Genomic DNA, 23,103 nt, shown 5'->3' on the forward strand with positions numbered 1-23,103 from the left:
AGGTATTTTAAGAACTGAAAAATAGAAATGAACTTGTTATATTGTGAGGAAAGCAGAAATATCACAGAAAATATATCTCAAAATGTGAAAAAGTAAAATAAGATTATGTTTTACGGTCATTAAAAGATGAGCAGTGAGATGCTGTGGTGTATGGTAAAGATCCCGATAGACAGATCTCAGATCAGTTCACTTAAAACATAGCAGGGATAATTTTAACCCTTTAAAACAACAGAAAAATATTCATTTGACTCATCATGTAGAATAGCTGGGAGATGCTTCAAAGTAAGAGTATTCAACTACATTTAGGGATTTCATTCCTAACCAAGTAGTAGAGATGACTTAGGTTGGTTTACTTCCACAGATGTTCAATTAGATACAATATGACTCAAAATAGGAGGACACTGATGGGTTAAATCGTATTAAGCATCTTTGGTTAAAGGTTGTACCTTTACAACCAAGTGAAAAAATGAGGCAGGTGTTGGTGGTGATCCTGAACTCTCTACCATTAGTTGAGTATTTAGTAGTAACTTCTCCAACTTTGGTTCTCAGTGCATGTGCAGTGCAGAGCTGGCTATTTACAGAAATAATCCAGATTTTGTCCTTTATTCCTTACAATTTAGGAGCCCAATTTGCAGGGTACATTCATTTAGATGGCATGGTTGGTTCATTGGAGGCTAATGTGTTGTAGTAAGCCTATTTAAAACATTACCATGACATGTTATATGTGTTGATTAAATGCCAATTTGCTAAAGCCTGACTGGAAAAATAACAGACATCCCACTTTCTTCCCATCTTTCTCAACTAATTTTTATATTTAGCATAAAGATATATTGTTGTTCTCATTAAAATAATTTCAAACCACTGACACAAAAGCATTGCCTGTAGCAACCCTGGTGGAAGTACATACTTTTAAGCACTTTGGCAAAAGGTTTTTTCACCACAGAAACTAATGAGTTCTTAACCATGTCAGACAAAAAAAATCAATAACAGGAAAAAGAATTAAACCAAGTCGCAGCTAGATTCAAAATGTCCTATATTTTGAGTACAGCCTCATGTACCAGAGGAAAGCTAAAACATTTAATCACATCTGTGGGAGCTCTAGGAAAGAAATAGATAGAGATCTGTTTATCCTCTCGAACCAAAATGCAACTAACAACAATTTATCCAACAAGGAAAATTATTTATGATGTGTCAAAACTCATATATGAATTGTAAATATTTAAAATCGAGGACTGCTCTAAGCATGGAAATGAGGTTTGATATGGGCAACAAATCTATTATGCCACTACTGACAAAATTAAATAGTGAATGTAATAGCTGTATTCATCAGTCAACAGACCTGGTGCAAATTAATTACAGAGAGGGAATGAGTTAGCCAAGCAGGGCATATGATGGAGCTCAGCAGCTCTAGAGTCATTATCAGCTGCAGAAAATGTGCTCTCAGTTTGTTTGTAATGCAAATTTTAAACTGAATTTTACATCGTGTTTTATTCAGGAGTACTGCTAAATGTGCCAGTGGCTGACCAGACAGCGACCTTTTAGTCCAAACTGTAATACAGTGGTGAACTGAAGACCTCGTCCTCAACTTACAAAAAGACCCACGTAAAAGTCTTTGCTTGCGTCTCCAAGTTTAGGTCCTAAAAAGCCATAACCCACAATAGCACCCTGGAAATGTTTTATTTTAATGTCAAGTCCAATGCATCCAGCAGAGATAGCCTTTTAACCTTATTTATTTATTTATTTATTTTAGCTTGGAGCCTGCAAAGTAATAAGGAGGGGACTTCACATTGCTAATCCCCCTTATGTAGGTCACATGGCTAAACTCAGCAGCCTTTAATTCGTGAATTGCTTGATGGCACCTGACCACTGCTGCCAGTGCTGACTGCTGGTCCCATGCATTAGTCTGTCAGTAAGTCCCGAGTAAATCTGTAACCCCTGGAGACCCATCTAGTAAATTACTCATGCGGGGTGGAGAAAAATCTAATTGTTTCAGTTTCTGTTTGTTCAGCTATGAAGAACGGGTCATCACCAAGTTCTTGTCTTTTCTTGGCAGAAATATATTATTTCTGATCAGACCTCTATCCCTTATCTTCAGTCAGGTTGTAATTATAAAATTAGTGTTGAAATCTGTTAAAATGTGGAACTCTCTTACATCATAATTTGGACCAGTGTTTTGATGATGAATGTCAGATCTTTCTTTTTTTTTTAAGCTCCAGCCTTACCGATGTTTTTTTTTCCTATCAGAAAACTGCTGCATGTAGTTTGTTCACACATTTCCAATAGTCTAAGCTGAATGAAGTCAAATTAAATGTTGAGTGATCCTCTCTCTATGTAGTTTGGAGATATAGTTTTGGTTGTGGTTTTGTGTCATGAAATCAGAAACAGAATTCATAGCAAAGTGTGAGCATTATCCTTCTCTGTAGGTAAAAATCACAGACACACCTACCACCTCTTCTGAGAAAACAGTCCCCTGGTTTGTGTGTGTGTGTTTTTCTTTCTCCTTGACTTGCAATCCCTCTATTTAAAAAAATAAATAAAAATAAAAAATAGGGTCGTATGTGTTCATGCACCTGCAGCATTTCTCTTATTTTTAAAGGTTTCTCGTTGATCGACAGTTGCTCCCTTTTAATAGGTCGAGATGTACGTCTGCTGTGCAGCCTGAAGACATATAGTTCAGTGTGAGGGTGAATAATGAAAAGGATCCCTCAGCTATTTAGTAGTTCTCCTTTTAAAATCTCTGATATATCAATAAGAAGTTACACGGCGTTTAGGAATTGCTTGTGAAGTGAATGAAAAAGGATGAGCTTCAAACATGATTTTCCAGAGGAGGGTGCTGTTGCTCTATTTTGCCACAGAAACGGCAACAACTTTGATCCAGTATTACTTTGATTTATTCATACAAGTTATGAGACAAAAGGATGGGTTTTTCTTTTAAATTTACAATTATTAAATTGTAAATTTAATAATGGATGAACAAAAGAAGAGCCATATTATAATTTAATGTACTTTCTCTAGGGATTAACAAAATTTTTTTTTATTATATTTTCATTTTATTTCATTTTATTGTGATGATAAATATGATATTTGTATTATACTAATTTGTGTGTAAGTACTTTTTAGGTAGCTTTTACCTTCTTCTGTGAGTCTTTTATTTTCTCTTGTACCACAAATAAATAACATTTAAATTGCAGAAATAAACAAAGAGCTTCCATCTAATATAATGAATGTCAATCTTATGATAACTACACAGTCCAGAATGAAAAAAAATACAGCTTTTCTCCCCATAGCAGCAACTTTAATAATTCCTTCATCATCCCACGATTACATTAAAGGTTTTCCATAAAAGGCAAACCTCATGTTTTGAACTCTGTATTGTAGCTCTCCTTGATCGATTTGCTATGTAATCAGTTACAGACATTTGTAGATTGATTTTATGGCCCCAGTGTGTTCACAAATCTGTAAAGACTCAAGCACTTTTTGTTACAAAGCATCAGCTCAATAGCATCAGTTCAGCCACTTGTTTAAAGTATCATCACTCAGCTGTTCACCTTTGTGGCTCTTCTGAATGTTTAAATGAAATGTCACTCTTTGCAAATGGGTGTTTATTGTGAGACTACCTCACACTCATCCACACACACACAGATTGCTGGTTAATGATGCTCTCAGGCTACAGACACCTCCGCCTCCCTCTCTCTCCCTCTTCCTTATTCACAACCAGCCAAGCTGACTGGAGCTTCTAACAGCCAATCAGCAGGCTGCATCCCACCGCTGTCATCCGCCCGTGCTGGAAGAAGGGATTGGCTCGTGCGATCTGAGCTTGGAAGGCAGATGAAATGCCAGGTCTGCTCTGCCTCTGGGGATAGCAAGGCTGCCTCATAATGGGAACCAATACTTGCACGACTTGTGGCCAATAACATCTAAATCAACATCAGGAAAACACAGGACTCCACCTTTTTTTTCCTTTTTTTCTTTTTTTTTTTATCTGTTGCTCTGGTGTGGTCTTAGATCTTTGTCTACCTTCATGTGAAGAAAGAGACTACTGGTGGGCTCTTTCATTCCCCTGTCCTCTTTATCCATCCTCTCTGGAACAGGTTGATATATTGTTTTCCTTTTGCACTGAAGAGTCACTTTTTGGAATCTCACTCCTCCATGTACGATAACTTGTACCTACATGGATTTGAAGACTCGGAGGCGGTGAGTGGACAGGCATCTAACAGTTGTAAACCACGCTATTCTCTTGTGTCTTGCCTGGTTGATCCCTGCAGAAACACTTACAGAATTTGATGAGACTTGAGGGAGCAGAGCATCCCCTTTTCTCTGGGGAGTCGGAAGAGCTTGCGAAGGGAGGGTGTGCATGAGTGTGTGTGTGTGTCTGCTTGCTCCTCAATCAGTCTAATGGACAGTTTTCTCACTGATACTGTCAGCCAGATGACACTTTCTCCTCCTGTCCGGATCTAAAATCTTTACCATCTTTCAATGTGGCCGAATGGCTTGTATGCTCAGTGTCAAACTCTGTTTGTCCATCTCTGTCACATCTTTATTGAAAAGACCAGCAAATCTAATTTACTTGGGCATCTGTAGGATATTTACATGCTGTTTCATCCAGCTGTTAATAGAATTAGGAAGAATGCTTTTATGATTTAGAAACATTCCCATGTCAGAGCAATTTTCCTGTTTTTTTTTCCATACACATCCAGGTGTTGATCCATACAGAAATAGCTTTTGGTGGGGAGGGAAACTAGTTACTGGCAACCAGAACTAGCATCACTGGAATAAAAATGTGTCAGAGCGGCTAAAAAATGCTTACAAAGGCAATAAATGTTGGAGCCGCTGCTGGGTGCAAGGGGAGGAGGGGAAGAGGGGAGGAGGGAATCCCACTGAGGCAGAGTCTGTCAAGACCCTTTCCATAACACTACCTGACACACTGGCTGCCTCTTCAAGATTAAAAGTGGAAAGGGAGTGTTTTGGACATTATATGTTTGGTCTCTGCAAAAGAGCAATTCTGAGTTTTACAAATGAGGCTCCTTTTGCATGTGTGTGTCTATTTATGTCCTCTGTGTTGATTTTTTTAAATGCTTTTGTTTTTATTTCTTGACAGGAAGGGTTTCAGAGAGCAGGGTGGCAGCAAAAGGCCACAGCCTGGCTGCATTAAGAAGCTTCAGCCTCAACGAGTGGAGGCACCAGGCACCCCGCTGTGTTGATTTTTATACAGTGTTTGTCTTGCACCTGAGCTGCGGCTTATTGCTCAGCTTCCCAGTCTAAAAGAAAAACGAAAAAATAGGTTTTGATCTGGTACTGTGTGAAAACTTCCTCTAGGTGCAGAGATTTAGTTTCACTCAGTCACCAGAGCTTCAGTGAGGTCCAACACAGATGGTGATAAGGCCTGGTTCACAGTCGGGGGTTCCAGTTCATCCGGAAGGTGTTGGATGAGGTCACGGCTCTGTGCTGCTCATAATTCTTTCACATCAAACAAGGAAAGATTTGTCTCTATGTAAGTTTTTATTTTTGTGGTAAAACTGAGATGCCACAGAGCAAAGGCAACAATGTCAAATATACTTTTTTTTTATTTCAAATTAGCCAGTGTCACTATGGTAACAGAGATGGCTACAGGTTCCTAAACCAGTTTAGACACCTAAACATTCTGCCAGGTTTTAACAATAATTACTGGGGCTAACATATTTAGCAGATATAACTTAATTTTAATCACGTTTTTATTAACGCTCATCTTAAATAACTCATATGTACTTTGGAGTACAAAATGTTGAATAAATTATTGCAATTAAATTTAATCATAGTAAATAGGATCAGTATCTAAAAGAGTTCATTGTGTGAAACTTTTTGCAACTTTAGTTTTTGCACTAATAATAGTTTAAATTACTAATTAGTTTTTATAGTACCATTTTCTTTATTTGGTTGATCAATAATTCTGATGACATAAAGTTTTCAGTAAGAGCTAAAAAATGTAAAATAAACTACAATGGCATGCCCATTTTCCAATCATAAAAACTAAAATGTTTCTAAAAGTATCTCTACTTTAGTTTTCTTTTTTCTTATTGTTACTCATGTTATAATGAATAACACTCAAGTTATTTAGCAAGCATCCCCTCTAATTTATTACATCTGTCTCTTGCACAACCTCATGTAATTACAACATATAAAAGTTCCAGTTAATTCAGTTTTCTAAAACCTTTTTTTTGCAGTAAAAAAAAGTAAAGCCAAATTGTTTGATTTTATCAAAAAATTTTCAGCTATTTTTAATATTTCTGACTGAATCAGATTTTAATAAATGACGAGGTATCAGACTATTTACTTCCACATCAGACTTTTTAATTTACTTTCATTAGGCCCATAAATTTAGCTGTGCTTCATGTTTCTGTCAATACAGGAAGCACGTGTGTCACTTTCTGGCCTACTTTTATGACACCTGTTGGATGAGAAGTTGTTCGTACACGTTCTGTCCTGCTGTGTTCTGCACTGTTCCATCTCTAGTGGTGTACTGGCAGTTTAAAGGTGACTTCTTTGAGGCTCTCAGAGTTCTTTTGGTTTGTTATCAGCACTTGTTATTAGCTTGTGGGTGTCTGTTTTGTTTTTTGTTTGAAAGTGAGATTTCATTGAAGAAACTTTGATGCAACAGGCATGGAAATACAGATAATATCCTGAGAATACTCTAAGATAAATCTGTATGAGGACATTCTTTAACACACTAACCATGAATCCAGCCTGTGTACTTTCTGAAATGGTGGTATGCATATTACCCTGGTAGAGTTTTACAGTTAATCTTAAAGTCAAATCATGCTTTTCAACCCTTTCTGGATTACATTAATAGAGAAAGCTGTAACTGATAAGACCTCCTGGATCAGAATGTTTAATTTCTATTTTACTCCAAACAGGAGCAGTAAATCGTTAAATATTTATCCTCCAGTGTAAATAAAAGTTAAATGTCATTGGTAGAAATTTCAGTGTTGATATTTACATTGCAACACATCTTACCTTCCCAATGTGCTTGACAATCATGAACTACTCACTACAGAACTGCATACACACAAATGCATGACTCATTTTTATAGCAGCTGTTATGTAAAAATACGTTGTCCATTAATTCTGCTGGCCTGGCTGACAGTAATTGTACTACGGGGCCAAACCTGAAAACTTTCACCCCCCTGACCTCCAGGCTGCTGGCTGTGGTGATGGCTCCTGTTGGATGCTATGTAGAGGGGACACTTTTAGTCTAGCAGCTGCTTTCTGATAGACATGAAAGTCAAGGCAGACAGGAAAGATGGAGATGGAAGAACAGACTGAGCTTTGGCGTCTACACAGATAAATTCTGAGTGTGGCACGATGGACTCAAGACCGGCCACTTGACACTCTTAGATAATGACCCACAAACAACTCCTAGTCATTATTGTGTGGGTATATGGGTTTGTGATAGAAAAGGAGAACAAGCAGAAAGGGGTGGAGAGGCTGGTTTGGCAGTGTTGTTGCTTGTGTCTGTGCACATAATAGTCTTATTTTGGGAATGCTCTGAAGGGCCGTGCACTTGTGCTGACATCATCAGTGTGGTTCATATGTTAGTGGTCTCAGAAATGTAAAGTGGAAGATTTGCCCCACACTTTAACTCTGGTCTTTGTCACGTGTTTAAAGCCCATTTTTCTTTTTCTCCTATTACACTTTTGAGATTACTGATTAACCAAAATAGCTAACTGCTAACTAAGATATAAGACTTGTTGTTTCTGTCTTTGTATTTCATTATTTCATATGGTTTAACATAAAGCTTGCGCTTGACTGTAGGGACCAGCAATGTAGGTACTTTTATTTTCCTTTCTCTCCAGTCCTCCAGTTATAGATTTGTAATGAGGCACTAAATAACAGTTATTTGTATCAAGGAAAGACTCCCCTGGCACTCAATGGATCATTAGCAGAGACGCAGCGAAGCCCTGGACACAGGCATTAATCGTCAGTTTCCAGTCGACAGGTTGATTTTGAAGACTTACTGCAATACAAATCCTCTGTTACACATTTTATTTTCATTAAATTATTGATATGTAGTGGTAGTGATATTTCACTAAAGCCATGCATCATGCCCCAACAAGGCTTCCACGTTCAAAAAGAATCTGTCTTTTCCTTTTTTGTGGTTCAAAAGTTGGTTAACATTGTGAGAAACATCGCATTATTTGCTTTCTTTTCGCTTTTTTAATGGAAAAACTAAAATGATATTGTCATTTAGACTAATGCATTATGCTCAATAAAACAAAGCTGCTATTTACATTGTCCTTCTTGTTTAAAATACAGTAACATAACTCGCTTCACCTCCATCATTGTGGCGTGAGAATGCAAACATGCAAAGCATTTGGTCTGCTGTAAAAGTGGCTGAGGATGATAATGAGATGCGGTATGGATCATACAGAATGAGAGGAAACTGATGAACTGGGTGGAATTTAAAGCAATATATCACGTCTCAATACTAATGTAAAACCACCCGTTGTAGCATGTTTCCTGCTCCCGTGAGCATTACAATATTACAAGGATTATTGCCATGAGAAGAGACGATAGGTCCTTTCCACACTGTAGTAGCATATCATTCTCATTTTTCTAAAGAGAACAAAGAATATAACTTGGACCATAAAAGTTGATCCATGTAAACCAATGTGTTCACATGCATAAGCTATTTTTTTCATACTGTACATCTGCTTACCTTTTATTTGTCTTCACTTAGGTATTCTCTACAGATTGGTGATGTTCATTGATTATGTTAAACAGAGTATGTGGCAGAATCCATGGAGGAATCAGACTTTTAGGTAAACGTTTGCTCTGAAGTCTAGTTAAGTCTCCACAAACCTGACCAGCTGATCTCAAGATAGAACATAAAACAGCTATGTTAAGCTGATAATATACTTGCTTTTAATAATGCTTACTGTCATTGTCATATGTATCATAGCTTCTTCATGTATTTTGCATTTGTGCACGTCCTGTGCACATCCTTAAAAATTAATGTTGTGTTGACATGCTGCAATATGTGAGTAACCAGTAGGGAGAGTATAGGGACCAACTGTACCTGATGTAAGGTCACAGGGTTGACAGAGGCAAAAATTATGAAAAGTTTTAAAGACAAGACATGATGTGCCTGGTTTACAGGCCTTACGGGCCATCTATGATACTGCTGCTGTTGTTTTTTTCCTGCCGTAATCTTCAAAACCTGGCTCCACATTCCCTCCCCATGCCATCCTCGACTGTCTCCAAGAAATGTAAACTTGGTTTTCTCATAGTTTTCTCCACCTCAACGGAAATAAAACTGAAAACCTTCTTTTTGGCTCAAAATCTGCCAGTCTTTGACGATGCATCGATAATTCCACTGTTCATGCATCTCATCAGGTTAAGAGTCCGGGTGTTGTCCTTGACAACATCCTCTTCTTTACTGCTCACATCAACAGGACCACCCAACTGTATGTTACCATCTCCACAACATCAACCGTCTCTGCCCATCACTCACCACCAACAGTACTTCCATACTGGTGAATGCACTTGCCACATCTCATCTTGATTATTGGAGTGCATAGCTACATGGTCTGCCACATAAGTCCCTCCATAAACTCCAAGTCCAGAACTCAGCTGCAGGTATTATCTCTAGAACCCATTCCACACATCACATTACACATCACCGATTAACTTTCACATCCAATTTAAAATTCTCCTCCTTCCACACCTTGCCGAACTACTTGAAATATATACTCTACCCTGAACCAAAAAGCTGTTGAATATGTGGCTAAAGCAGGACAGTTTTTCTTTGTTCTTAAAACGTGGACACTTAAGAAATGTTTTTAACAGGCTGAAGCTGAAATATAAACATTTACACAACTGATAACAATGAAAGCAACCATAAGCCTTAATCATCCATCACACATACACTTACTGCTACAACCATCACAGATGATGAAGCACATTCAAGCACAGTTGGAACGTGTCCATAACTTTCATGCTCCAGCAGTCGAGTGGTGACACACTGAATCCACAGCAGCTGCTTGAACAAAACTAGACAGAAATACAATCTTGTTAGTGGAAAAGAAAATTCTTAAAAATTTGATTTGGGGCATCTGAAAAGTAAAATTATTATTTAAACTATTTGTGTATTTAGCATAGCTTTAAAACTGTATAATCGAGATATGTTGAATGTATGCTGTAATACATGATGTCCTATAAAACAAGTAAACATCAATACCGATTTAATGGGGACATTTACTGTGTAGAGAATTTTCCAGCATGTGACTTGGCATCCTTTAACAGGAATTATTGTTTAACATATTAAGTTGGTGCACCGGAAGAGATGCATGCCCTTTCAGATGTTGAAAAGCACCTTATAAGCAAAACTCTGGCTTCTGACTCATTTCAGTGGCACACTGACATTTAGTATCTACAATCCTGTAGCTGTCATTGCCCTGCAGTGTCCCGGGGAGAGACACACACTTCACAACTTCGTGTTTCAGCCCATGGCATCATGTGACACATTTTGCTTTACGCCACCACGTCACACACCAGCAGATTACATATTTTTGTGGGTGTATTTTAATGACCACTGTTTTTTAAAAGCACAAAAGGCAGATTGCGAATTAAAGCGTATTTTTGGGGTAATTAACATGCTTTTGGAGAACATAAAGACAAGCTGTTGAGGAAATCAATTTCATGTTACCCAAGTGTGTCAGAGTAGGGAAGAATCTAGATCCAGCAAATGAAATATCCTCAGGGACTGGATTTGAAAAACCCTGATGAAGATGTTAATTTAAGTTCAGCAACTGTCATTGCAGGGGAAATAAAAAAATGATTAACTTCAGCTTAAAAAAACTGTATTGGTTGAGCACGACTGAAGATGTTCCTGAGCAAAGAGAGAAAAAAGTCTTTTCGAAGGTGTAATTTTTCATTTGTTCATAAAGTAAAACTAAAAGACATCAGAAACTATTTGAAAATGTAAATTATTTGCAAATTTCTCTCTTAATATGTAAATAGAAGAAAAACTTGTGCTTATTAATTTTGGCTGCCGGTAGGTTCAGACTGAACAAAAATCTTTTCTTCATGTTTTTTGATGAAAATGCTTATTATTTAAATCTCAACGTGCTGTAATTTACTCCTTCACTTCTTTTTAGTTGGATTGCTCTATAGGGGGATCACCTAGTGTGAAATGAACTGCTTAGACTGCATGACATGACAGAAGTTCCTGAATGCATTCATGTGTGATGTCATTATTGTAGCATTACAGTGAAAAGCGCTATATTGTGCTACATGGTTCAGTAGCATTGTCACTTTCCCATGTTACATAATATGCATGGCCTGATTGCTGCATAGTTGTGTTTATTAGCTTTCTGTTGCACATGGTGCAGGTTTAGAAATTTAAAATAAGAAAAAGTTAAATATCAGATGAAATCAGAATGACTTCTGAACAAAGAAGTTTCCAAGGAGACAGGTGGGTTTCAGACAGAAAAAACTGACCAGAAAGGATGGTGATATCTGTGGTGATAGCTCTTTTTGCAGCATCCATTGTCACTCTCATCATTAAGCCCTTTCTCTCATTTAATGCTGGTGACAGGGAGAATAACAGTCTCCTGATCCTAGAGAGCCCAATGTGTACAGCTGTCTGCAGGCCACAGTACACAATGCATTCCCTGTATACCTTTACTAAAAGTCAATGATGAGCAGCAATTAGCTGTTAGACTCCAGAGACTTTGCAGTCTAGTACTGGGCTGGTTGTATCTTGGCTGTGAGGAAAACATAAAGCATTTATGCAAATGCAGTGATTATTCAGCTGTGGTATGGGGTGAAGTACAGATTTTCTGTCACTAAACAGCAGCCTTTTAGTCCATCACAGAGAGAGACTGGCTAACTGGACTAGAATGGGAGAGAGCAGAAAGCAAAATGCTGCTGTGATGTTAGTTCACGTCAGTCCAGAAATGTTTAATCCCAGAGATTTGATCGTTTGTATGTACTCTAAAAGCAAACTCTGCATCACTGCTAGTGCTAGTTGTACCTTGTATTTACTTTTCTCTGTCTGAGGCCAGTGGAGCAGTGAGGGAGACTGCATGAACTCACTTATTGGTTATTATCAAATTACAGTTGTGTAAATTAATTTGTAGCCTTCTCAAGATCTAATAAACTTTTATAAATCATTCTGATTATATGGTGACAAAATACCGCAGGTTATACAGAAACTAAAGTTGAATATCTGTGAGAAAGAGGGTTAGGAGCAAACTGAAATAGTTCAAAACAAACCAGCATTTTTATAAAGCTTTAGACCAAAAGGAAAGAAAACAACACTCCATTTCTGTCTATCTATTGGATCTGAGGCCAGCTCCCCCAGCAGCCAACACCAGCAGCTACAGTATTGGTCAGCCAAAAGTTAAATTCCTCAGAGCCAGGACATGTATTATTGCTGTGTGACTCATTTTTAGCAAACTTTAGGTCAGCAATTTTTAAAAACAGGGGTATTAGTCACTGCGGCTTCAACGTGTGTGATGATTGATAGGTTTACAGTATAGGTCCATTAGCCGGGGCCCTCTTTTTTTTCTCTCAGGTTCAGGAGCTAATAACATTGAGCTGATGTAGTCACTCTGTTACTACCCTTGGAGAATGTTGGTCAAATCAAATTGTATAGTAGGTGCCAGGAAAGTAGGAAGCAGGATTCCAAAAGCAGAACAGACAGGTTACTATTTCAGGAGGTTTAGTTCTAGAGATGCAGATTAGTTGTTTTACAGGCTGATTGACAGGTTGAAAAATAACCTGTGAGGAAAGTATAAACAGACAAATGGGAATCTGGGTAACAGAAATGAGGATGAGGATCAGTTATGTAAAATCATGGGTGACAGGCATCAGTGAGAAGATAGGAAGACAGACTGATTAGTGAATTGGGAACAGATAAGATGGGTAAATTTGGAAGATCTAGTGACACCGGATGGCTGTGCATGAGCTGTGGAGTGAAACTGGGAAAAGTGACAGAAAATAACAATGGTGTATGGCTGTCGCTGCTGATTCTTGACTTTTGTTTGGTGTTTAAAAGCTTGAAATCCCTTTGTGTTCAGTTCTGCTTCTTTCAGGCTATCCTCTAAACCTTTGCTCTGACTGGTCAAAAATAGTGCAGTGGGAAGCCCCTTGGCTCACTACATTTAGTGTGGACTTAAGGCTTTATAACTTTGCATACCCCATAACAAAGAGGGAAAAACCTAAAATGATGTCTATATGAAGATCAGTGCATATCTTGTACATCTTGAGATCAACTTTTCTTCCAAAATACATTTAAAAACAACACTGTTCTTTAATAATTCATTAAGATCAGGTGGAACCACCACAAAAAACACTGTAACGTCTGCTTTTTTGTCTGAATCAGCATGGTGGCTGTTTTCTTTATCAGGAAGCCTAGCTTCTTCTGAGCAGTAGCCTCCCTTTACCCTCAGGATGGGCAGCTCTGTGCACGTGATGCAGGAGTTTGACAAGCACACTGATGTTGTAATAACTCCTTTAAAGGGAAATTCTCTCCCCAGGCATGCATTCTTTGTTGCTTCTGTTTGTATTACCACATTTCCTCAGTTAGTTAGTTCGACACAGTTCTGCTGTCTTTGTAGTTCACTGTCTCCTTCTCTGCCTGGAATAAGTGGGTGGGCGTTATTACTGCCTCTCTCATACAGAAGCCACTGACTTGTAGATAATAAGGGTGAGGAACTAGGGAGCAGGTGAGTTAAGGAGGCAATGACTCTGATGATGGTGATAGTATGAGACTGATCTTTAGCCTGAGGCTGACTTAAGACGGTGGGGTTGTCACATTACCTTCTGAGTTCCTGAACACACCTACAGACACACACTTGCATATACATACCAGAAATTTTTAAGCTTTCGCTAATAAACGGTAAAATAAAATATACTTCAAAAATTGATAGTAAACAATGATATTACCATCACAATATAATATTCATACTATATATACTTGACTTTATTATATAAATCCTGATAGTCTTGCATTGGTCTCTTTTTGCCTTAACTGCCTTAATTCTTGGTGGCATAGATTCAACAAGGTGTTGGAAAGATTCCTCAGAGATTTTGCTCCACATGGACATGAATGCATCACACAGTTGCTGCAGATTTATCGGCTGCACATCCGTGATGAGAATCTCCCGTTCTACCACATCCCAAAGGTGCTCTACTGGCTTGAGATCTGGTGACTGTGGAGTCCAGTGAACTCATTGTTATGTTTAAGGAACCAGTTTGAAATGATTTGAGCTTTATGACATGGTGCATTATCCTGCTGGAAGTAGATCAGTAGATGGTACTCTGTGGTCATAAAGGGATGGACATGGTCAGCAACAATACTCAGGTGATCTTTGGAATTTATCCACTTAAAATACTGCAATTTTGAACTAAAACTGTTTTGTTTTTTGGTTTTTTAATAGATAAAACTATACCAACTATTTTACTGGACAACTTTTACTGGACCCTTGCTGATGCAACAGGAACATTTTGTTGCAGTATCATCTGCTACTGTTATCTGCTACTGCTATTACAGTATGGCTTCAAAGATGAATTTCATTTGCAAGTGATCTGGGATGGTATACATCATTCAAATCTCAAGAATCTTAGCTTTCCATAAGTATATAATATGTGGGGATACTTGGAAGGGAGACTGCGTAAAATACATATTAATTTTTCATGTCATGCCCACAGAGTGTCTGGTACCAATGAGTTCAGTGATGCTCAGTTGGTACTAAGGGGTTTAAATGTCCAAGAAAATATCCCTCACACCATTACACCACCACCAGCCTGAACCGTTAATACAAGGCAAGATGGATCCCTGCTTTCATGTGGTTTTCTCAACCACATACGGCAGCTGAATACGGCAGCTGAAATCAAGACTCATCAAACCAGGCTATAATTTTCTAATATTGTTTTGGTGAGTCTGTGTGAATTGTATCCTCAGTTTCCTGTTCTTAGCTGACAGGAGGCACCCGCTGTGGTCTTCTGCTGCTGTAGCCCATCTGCTTCAAGGCTGGACATGTTGTGTATCCAGAAATGGTATTTTCATACTTTAGTTGGAAGCAGTTATTTCAGTTCCCGTTGCCTTTCTGTCATTTCCAACCAGTCTGCCCTTCTTCTCTGACATAATTAAGGCATTTTCATCCCGACACCTGCTGCTCACTGGATATTTTCTCTTTGTCAGACCATTCTCTGTAAACCCTAGAGATGATTGTGTGTGAAAATCCCAGTAGACCAGCAGTTTCTGAAATACTCAGACCATCCCGTCTGGCACCAGCAGCAATGTTAGATTTAAAGTCCCTGAAATCCCTTTCTCCGTATTTCTGATGCTCAGGACGTCTGCAGTGCTCTGCGCCATTTCATGCACAGTAGCTCATATTTCCTAATGGAGACTAATAGCCAAACATTTACATAATGGCAAAGCATGATGTGATGGAGGAAAGAGATAGGACGTTTAGACGGACAAGAACATTATGACGAGCTCAAAGAGTAGCAGACAAGAAAACCATAGGATCATAGTGATGTCAGAATTAAGAATAAGGAAAGTTTGACTGTGTGAAAACAGAAGTGATGAAAAGAAGAGACATGAGGAAACAGTCCTTTCTTACTTAAGTTAAGCAAAAGCTTAATTTTAATTTACAATAACAGAAGTTTCCATATTTAGGAAACAATGAAGCATGGATTTCTAAACATTCACTTTTCCTTGTCTTCTGTTTCTGATTATAATCCTAGAAATAAAAAAGTTAGTCTTTCTGAACCTTTCTTTCCATCTAGTTCTTCATCTTTTATCTTTTTGTCTTTGACCCTGTATTAAAATTATACAGCTTATCAGTAGCAACAGCCCCAATCAAATACATTCACACAAGCTTATAGTCATTGTTTAATGTATGTGGTTTGAGGAAACAGGTTTAGTTGTTGAATCTATTTGTACTGTTTAAAATATGTTTTGTGTTAAAAATGGAGGAATAAAAACATAAATTGCAGTGGTTTTGTTATTATGCTTCCTGAGTTATCTCACTTTGGTTGTTCATCTGTACCTGGTTGTTCTCCTCCTTTTTATCTTGTGCTCCAGGGCTCAGCTGATTCGTACACAAGCCGACCATCTGACTCAGATGTGTCTCTGGAAGAGGAGAAGGAGGGTGGCCGGCAGGAGAGGGAGCAGCAGGCCACTGTTCAGCTCGAGAGAGCAAAGGTCAGTATCACTGGGACTGGGACTTGTTCCAGGACTATAGAGCTACAGATTGTACTGTCATTCAGATTTCAGTACTGAAACGGAAGACAGGCTGGTCTGTAAAAATGGCTTTCTGACTGTCAGATGGTGTTAGTCTTAAAATTCATACTGTTCTATTCTCCTTACATCCCTCAATGAGTATCCAGCTTCCTTAAATACTGGGCATAACATTAATTATGTTTTTTTAAATCATTTTAAAAAATATTCTTTCTTCATTTTCACATTCAGATAAGGGGAATTATATGTTGACCAATAATGCTTCAGAGACTCGTTTAAATGTAATTTATTAAGAATCACAGGTTACAGCTTTGTATATTTTGCAAAGTTCAGCTTGAGTTTAATCTCTGCCTTTCAAAAGAAAACAAAAGAATCAATAATCTCTACTGTGTTCTCTGGGCTCAAATTAATCTAAAATTAAATTAGACTTTAAAAGGAAAACCCTGTTGTGGTCTTATGAATCAAAATGTGAAATTGTTTTAGGGAGTTGTGGATGCCCAGTCCTCCAGGAAAAAGAAAAGAGGGACCATCTGGTTTGTTATCACTGCGCAGTTCGAAAGCTTGCATGTGTCATGGTATGAGGGTACCTTAGTGCACAGGGCTCGAGTAAACTTTAGGATCTGTAAAGACACCCTTAATGCACACATCCACACATTTATCAGGATAGCCTTACTTATTTCAGCAAGAAAATACCGAAACCTATGCAACTTAAACAATTAAAAACAGCATGGCTTCATGATAATACTCTAGTTTTTAAACTGGTTTGCCTGCAGTCCAGTCCTATCTCCCACTCAATCATTGAGCATTATTAAAAAAACACACAACAAAGGACTGACCAACTAAAATCTAATACTGAACAAGAATGGAAAAAAATTAACTAATGCAACACAGTGATAAACATACCTCTTTCAATTTCCAAAACATGTTGTTGGTATGAAATTCAAAACAAATATAATTCTTTATGAAATGTTAACATGAACAGTTTAACTTGCCAGGTGTGGGTTATGCATAGAGTATCTTTTATCCTCCCCTACTACCATGTGCAGGGGATGTGGTGTGATCATTACTGCGCCTGTCTCGTGGTCACCGCTGTCAGGAGGTCTGAAATAGCTTCTCTTTAGCAGCGCCCACCCATCACTGCAGGGCAGGCTTACTGCATGTGATGCTGCAGCTGGATGAGCACACTGGTGCTGAAATAACCAGCTCTTGTGAAAGGAAACAGGCTGTTTCTCTGCCCTCTTTTTTCTTTTACTTCTTCTTTTTTTCTATTTGTTTTACACAATCTCATTTGAATATTTTGAAATGCAATTCTGTTTTATATTTGTTTTAATACGTCCACCTTACAGTGATATTTTGCTTCTTTTTGTCCTACAGAGTAAAGCAGTGGCATTTGCTGTGAGGACCAATGTTAGTTATTGCGGTGCGTTAGATGAGAATGTCCCTGTGGCTGGCACTGCTGTCTCTTTTGATGCCAAGGACTTCCTTCACATCAAAGAGGTACAATTCAGTTGCAGTTCAGGATTGCATTACCTGTGGCACTGTATAGAGGATTGAAATATAATCTGCACAGTAGTTTTGAACACTAGAAAAGCCCAGTTTCACATCAAAATGTGTCCAGACTTTCTCAGTCTAGGGTGCCAAAAACAGTTAAAAGTTAAAATAAATATTACTTCAAACTGAAGGTTCTGCATTTACATTTTTTGGGGCTCAGCATGAATATTAAACATTGAATAGGTTGTCTTGTTTATATTGCAGCATACACTTTTATACCAACTTGTACCAGTCTGTACTACACGTATTGTACTTGAAAAAGTAATTTTACCACATTAGGCCAAAATATGTAAAAAAAACTAGAGTTTGCTCATTTAAAGGCTCCTTCAAGGCTGTGCTTCAAAGTTAACTTTCTGCCCTGTTGAAAAAATAGTCTTATGTAGTAGCTAGATGATATCCCCCTATGGGTTATCTCTCTTTTAGCATTGATTGTGGTCCACATGCTATTTTAAGAATAAGCAAAGAGATTTTAGCAGTGCAGTCTTTGTTTAGCCAAACTTTTCTTGGCTTGAGCATCTGCTCCTCACTTCTAAGGGGACAGAAAGTAAATAGCTTTTTGGTTGTTATTGCATCATGTGCACCAATTTATGCAGTCTCAAATTTGTGGAAAATGTTGTTTGTGATTGTGGTCGATAATTAATAAGTATTAAGGGGAATAAGTGGTATGGTACTTATGTAATTACTGATAGTACTCTATAATGTAATATGATATGATGCCATGCAATATAAAAACTGTGTGATACTGTGTCATACATTTGTCCCCAGAAATAAACTTGTTTTGAACTCAAGTGCTGGAGACATAATGTCCATATTGAGTGCAGGCAATAAAGAAGAGGACAAAAAAGGATAAAGGAATAGAAGGATGATGCTATTGTAAACTGCCTCATTCAGATCAGTCATTAAGGTTTTCTCACAGCTTTTGAACTCTACGTTTTACAGAAGTACAATAATGACTGGTGGATTGGCCGCCTGGTGAAAGAGGGCTGCGACATTGGCTTCATCCCAAGCCCGTTAAAGCTGGAAAACATCAGACTTCAGCAGGAACAGAAGAGAGGACGCTTCCATGGGTGAGCTGAGGGGGGCTAAATGTGGTATGATTGAGCAGTGAGTGCTGACAGTAGAGGAATCAATGGCAGCTGCAGGAGATATTGTTGAGAAGGCAGATCAGAAGGGATAAAGAGAGTTTGAGGGTTTTGGTTTATGTTGAGGAGAGAGTCACTTTAGGGATCAGTAGATGATGGCAGTTGAGCCTGCTGATAAGGAGGCCAGCAGGTGGATAACAGCCAAGTTGTGTGCCTGGATTGTAGCCATTACAAAATTTTCCATCAGATGGGGCTGTTGAGTTTTAGCCAACAAGGCGATTAGGGGTGCTGTGACATTTCTGAGAGATTTAAAAAAAAAAAATAAATAAAACTTGTTGCCATGTTGAGTTGTTTTGCCTTTGAATTTAGTTTGTTACAAAACAATATTATGAACTTGGAACTGAAGTGCTTTCTTTTTAACTCGATGTCAGTCTTTTTTATCATTATAAATTCTCAGAAAATAGCCAGTTTATTTAGAGGTCAAATGTGTTGTAAATATGACACACTGGATTTTACATGAACTCTTTTCTCTTTCTATTCATTGTCATCACCTCAGCAGTAAATCCAGCGGAAACTCCTCCTCCAGTCTGGGAGAAATGGTGTCAGGCACGTTCAAACCAAACCCAAACTCGGCAGGTTGGTGCAACAGTTACACTGTAGGGTTTAGATCTGAGCTGCATCTTTATCTACTTTATCTACTCTGCGTTTGATTTGTCTGATATGATCAATGCAGTATAGACCTGAAATGTCCTGTATGCACTTACTCGACTGATGTTTTCTTTCTTTTTCAGGAAAGCAGAAACAGAAAGTGGTGAGTATAATGAAAACCTTTCTTTTTATATTCTGTTGGGAGAAATTCTATTTTGACTTTACATATTGTCAATTATCAAAATGACAAGGATGACTATATAAAGTATGTACATATAATTCACAGGAGGTTGAACAACCAGAAAAAAAACTAAGTAAAGTTGCAGTGTGCAATGTTTGCTATATAAATTGTTATATTTCTATTACTTTAGAATAAATATTAGTATCTATCAGTGCTGCAGGAGAATAGCCAAATGTGTACCAAAATAAAAAAACAGCAGAAGAAGAATACTGTTGTATCAATGAAGCGCATGAAGGAATCAGTGGTAGTATTGCTAGGATCACAGGCTTTTTTTCATTGTGTGGAAATATTAGAAGTCATTGTGTTTTGGGCTTGTTGCTGATGTGTAGTTATTTATATGAGCTTGTGCCAAATTTTGACTGTCGGTCTAAACATGCTTGAACTACATAGTTTGACCTTGTATAACGGGGGCAGAGTTTAGCTGAAAAACATCTGTTCCTGAATTTGGTGGTCTTACACTGTAGTCCAGAGTTTCCTGTAGTGCCTCCCAGAGGGCAGGAGGGCAAACAGTTTATGTGCAGAGTGAGTTATTAAGTGGTCTCCTGAGCTAATATTTCCTGTAAATGTCCTCAAAGTCAGGAAGCGATTCTGCAGCAATGTGCTGGGTGGTTTTCACCACCTTCTGCAAAGCCTTTAAGTCAGAGACAGAGCAGTCTCCACACAGACTATAGTACAGTCAGTAAGAATCTCCTAATAGTACAGCTGGAGAAATTCACCAGGATGTCCGTGGAGAGGCAGTTTTTCCTCAGAGTTCTCAGGAAGAAGAGGCACTGGTGATCCCTCTTAAACAGGCTGGAGCAGTTAGTTGTCCAGGAGAGATCTGGAGATGTGGGTCCCCAGGAATTTAAAACTGGACAGCCATATTGTTGATTTGAATGGGTGGGTGTGTTAGTGTCATCTCTTCTCTTGAAGTACAAGTTGAGCTCTTTGGTCTCCTTCATACTGAGCAGCTGGTTGTTTATGTCATATCATGCAGCCAGTCTACAAACAACTAACTGAACATGTTCCAATATCCAGTTGCAGATCAATTCCCAGTCAGTTTGGCGATTAGCAGAAAAATGTGAATAAATATAGCAGCAAGTTTGTTAAGAAACCTGGATCTAACTACAAGTGGACACATTTTAGAAGATAAGTGCAGCAAACTATGCAGTTTTAATAAATGTGAGTCACATATCTGAGATATACACATGTATATTTTACTCACATCTAGTAGACGTTTTTTTCAGCATAGAGATGCAACTTACTTATTCCACCACCCACTGACTTACACTCAAAGAACTAAGGAAGGATGATTTAATTTAATTATTTATTGTCCACATTACGCTCAGATGGTGGTCAGTAGACTACTGCAGTTTTAGACATTTTTTTAATTGAAATTCAATCATTTATTTAAGGTGTTTTAAAGTTTTGGTTGTTAATTGCTGTTACAAGATCTGACAACAGGTAGTGGGTTAGCAGGATTTTAGATGGTTGCCAACTCCTTTTTAGACAAAGATCCAAGTTGGATCGAAAAGTTGACATTAAATAATCTTTGCTGCATGTAATCTGTAGCATGTAGTCCAAACTGAAATTAAGATATCCATTATTGTTACACACTGTTTCTTTATTTGTCTACTTCAGCTGTTTAAAAACTGTTTAATTGATGTGAAATTCAGGCTTTCTTTAGCTGAAACTTATACATATTTGTCCGTAAGATGTATAAATACATCTCGTTATTTTTTGAGCAGTTATATTTGAATCCTGGCTTGTCAACATACTAAAACAACTTAACAACTGCCAGCTGAACATCAGAGTTATCATTAAAGGAATGAGCGATGCCTGAACAGACACCAAAGATGCCATCAGATAATTCCCACCCCAGGCACAGTCTGTTCACCCTGCTGCCATCTGGCAAACAGTACAGAAGGATTTCCTTCTTCAAGCTGTGAGACTACTCGGTTGCTTTTCACATCTTTGATTTAAGTTTCTGATTTGAAAGTTTATTTATTCTTATGGAATATTTGTTTAAGTAGCATAAAGGAAACTACATCTACATCTTGAATTTCATTATTCAGCCATTGGTATAATGATTTAAAAAAAATAATATTAGATTAAAATCCATGCAACTTACTTTATTTAGGTTTACAGGTTAGCACCAAAACCAAAGCTAGTACCACATTATTGCTTGTTGAAAGCATGTTCATTTTCATATAGTTTTCAAGACGGTTTACCATACTCACAGTGCAATATTTCACAGGAACATCATTAGTTTAAATCTTTTTCAGAGTGAATTTCTCCTTTTGTCTATTTTTTTTGTGTTCTTTTCAGCTCAGTGGTAAAAAGATAAATCTCTATTTTTACCAAGAATGTTCAACTCTCACACTTGCCTGGTGATATAGATGAAACTATGTATGGCCCTTTTCCTCTGGTATGCACTCAGGTAAACTTGATTTGACTTGGTTTTTAGGGTTTTCCATTTAAAATAGTAGCACCTGCATACTTGGTACCTTTTCAGCACTTACTCAGCCGGGGTTCCAACCGAGCCGAGTGGAGCCGACAATCTGAAATCTACGGACATCCGGCCACTAGTTGGCCAGGATGTGATGTCAATGGATGAGTCATGAGAGTGACTCCTTTACAAGATCCCCTCCAAACTCTCCTGTACTTTTCCAGTGTTTCGTCTCACTGCCTGCAGTCTGTTCTGGTTCTCCTCTTGTACCCCGAGTCTGATAAAAAGCCATAGACCAAGCCGCATGTATACCATTGCCTCAGTGTCACGTTTGTGAAAACAAAGGACATCACAGGACTTCCGGACTGCCTTGCTGTGACGACCCCTCCCACATTGACGGGGTACTCATTAGTAATGGAAAACTACCTAAACTGAGTAGAGTGGAATCGTGTAGAGCCCAGCAGATACTAGTGAAAAAGAAGTGCTTTACTGCACTTCAAAATCCTTCCATTTGTGGAGATGTCACTGAATAAATTGACACTAATCTGTGACAAATGTTCGGACACACTTATCATTATTATTATTATCATTATTATAATTTAATATTATTCAGTGGGAAATTGTGTCCAACATTTGACTAATAGTGGGATTTTTAAAAATTATTAAGGTGAAAATTGGAAAAAACAAAACAACTATATCTTTAATTAACTTATTACCTCAAAATGATATACTTGAGAGTGATCATGCAAGATTACATGCCTCAGTCATGTCTCCAACACTCTTTACAAGACACTTATGTAACTTCAGAATTTAACTGTAACTGTAACTGTGTGCTCCCCCCAGGCAGAGCATGTCCCTCCATATGATGTGGTTCCCTCTATGAGGCCAGTTGTCCTGGTGGGACCGTCCCTGAAAGGTTATGAGG

The 23,103-nt window shown here is 38.1% G+C and overlaps 1 protein-coding gene across 2 annotated transcripts in view; it reads left to right on the top strand.

The window, feature by feature from the left end:
- The window catches only part of cacnb4a (calcium channel, voltage-dependent, beta 4a subunit), a 34,829-nt gene that overhangs the window by 5,726 nt on the left and 6,000 nt on the right, over nucleotides 1-23,103 (top strand). Inside the window, exons 1-7 of one of the 2 annotated variants that reach the window (XM_042002353.1) lie at nucleotides 3,818-4,194; nucleotides 16,073-16,192; nucleotides 17,603-17,725; nucleotides 18,719-18,846; nucleotides 19,418-19,497; nucleotides 19,653-19,672; nucleotides 23,022-23,102. In XM_042002353.1, the coding sequence (XP_041858287.1) occupies nucleotides 4,150-4,194; nucleotides 16,073-16,192; nucleotides 17,603-17,725; nucleotides 18,719-18,846; nucleotides 19,418-19,497; nucleotides 19,653-19,672; nucleotides 23,022-23,102 (597 nt within the window). In that variant the 5' untranslated portion in view covers nucleotides 3,818-4,149. Of the gene's footprint in view, nucleotides 1-3,817; nucleotides 4,195-16,072; nucleotides 16,193-17,602; nucleotides 17,726-18,718; nucleotides 18,847-19,417; nucleotides 19,498-19,652; nucleotides 19,673-23,021; nucleotide 23,103 lie in introns of those variants that run through there. The other variant, XM_042002352.1, reaches the window with a different exon arrangement.

Source organism: Melanotaenia boesemani, chromosome 12 (genome assembly GCF_017639745.1).
Source record: "Melanotaenia boesemani isolate fMelBoe1 chromosome 12, fMelBoe1.pri, whole genome shotgun sequence".
In the NCBI taxonomy this organism is placed as follows: Eukaryota; Metazoa; Chordata; class Actinopteri; order Atheriniformes; family Melanotaeniidae; genus Melanotaenia; species Melanotaenia boesemani.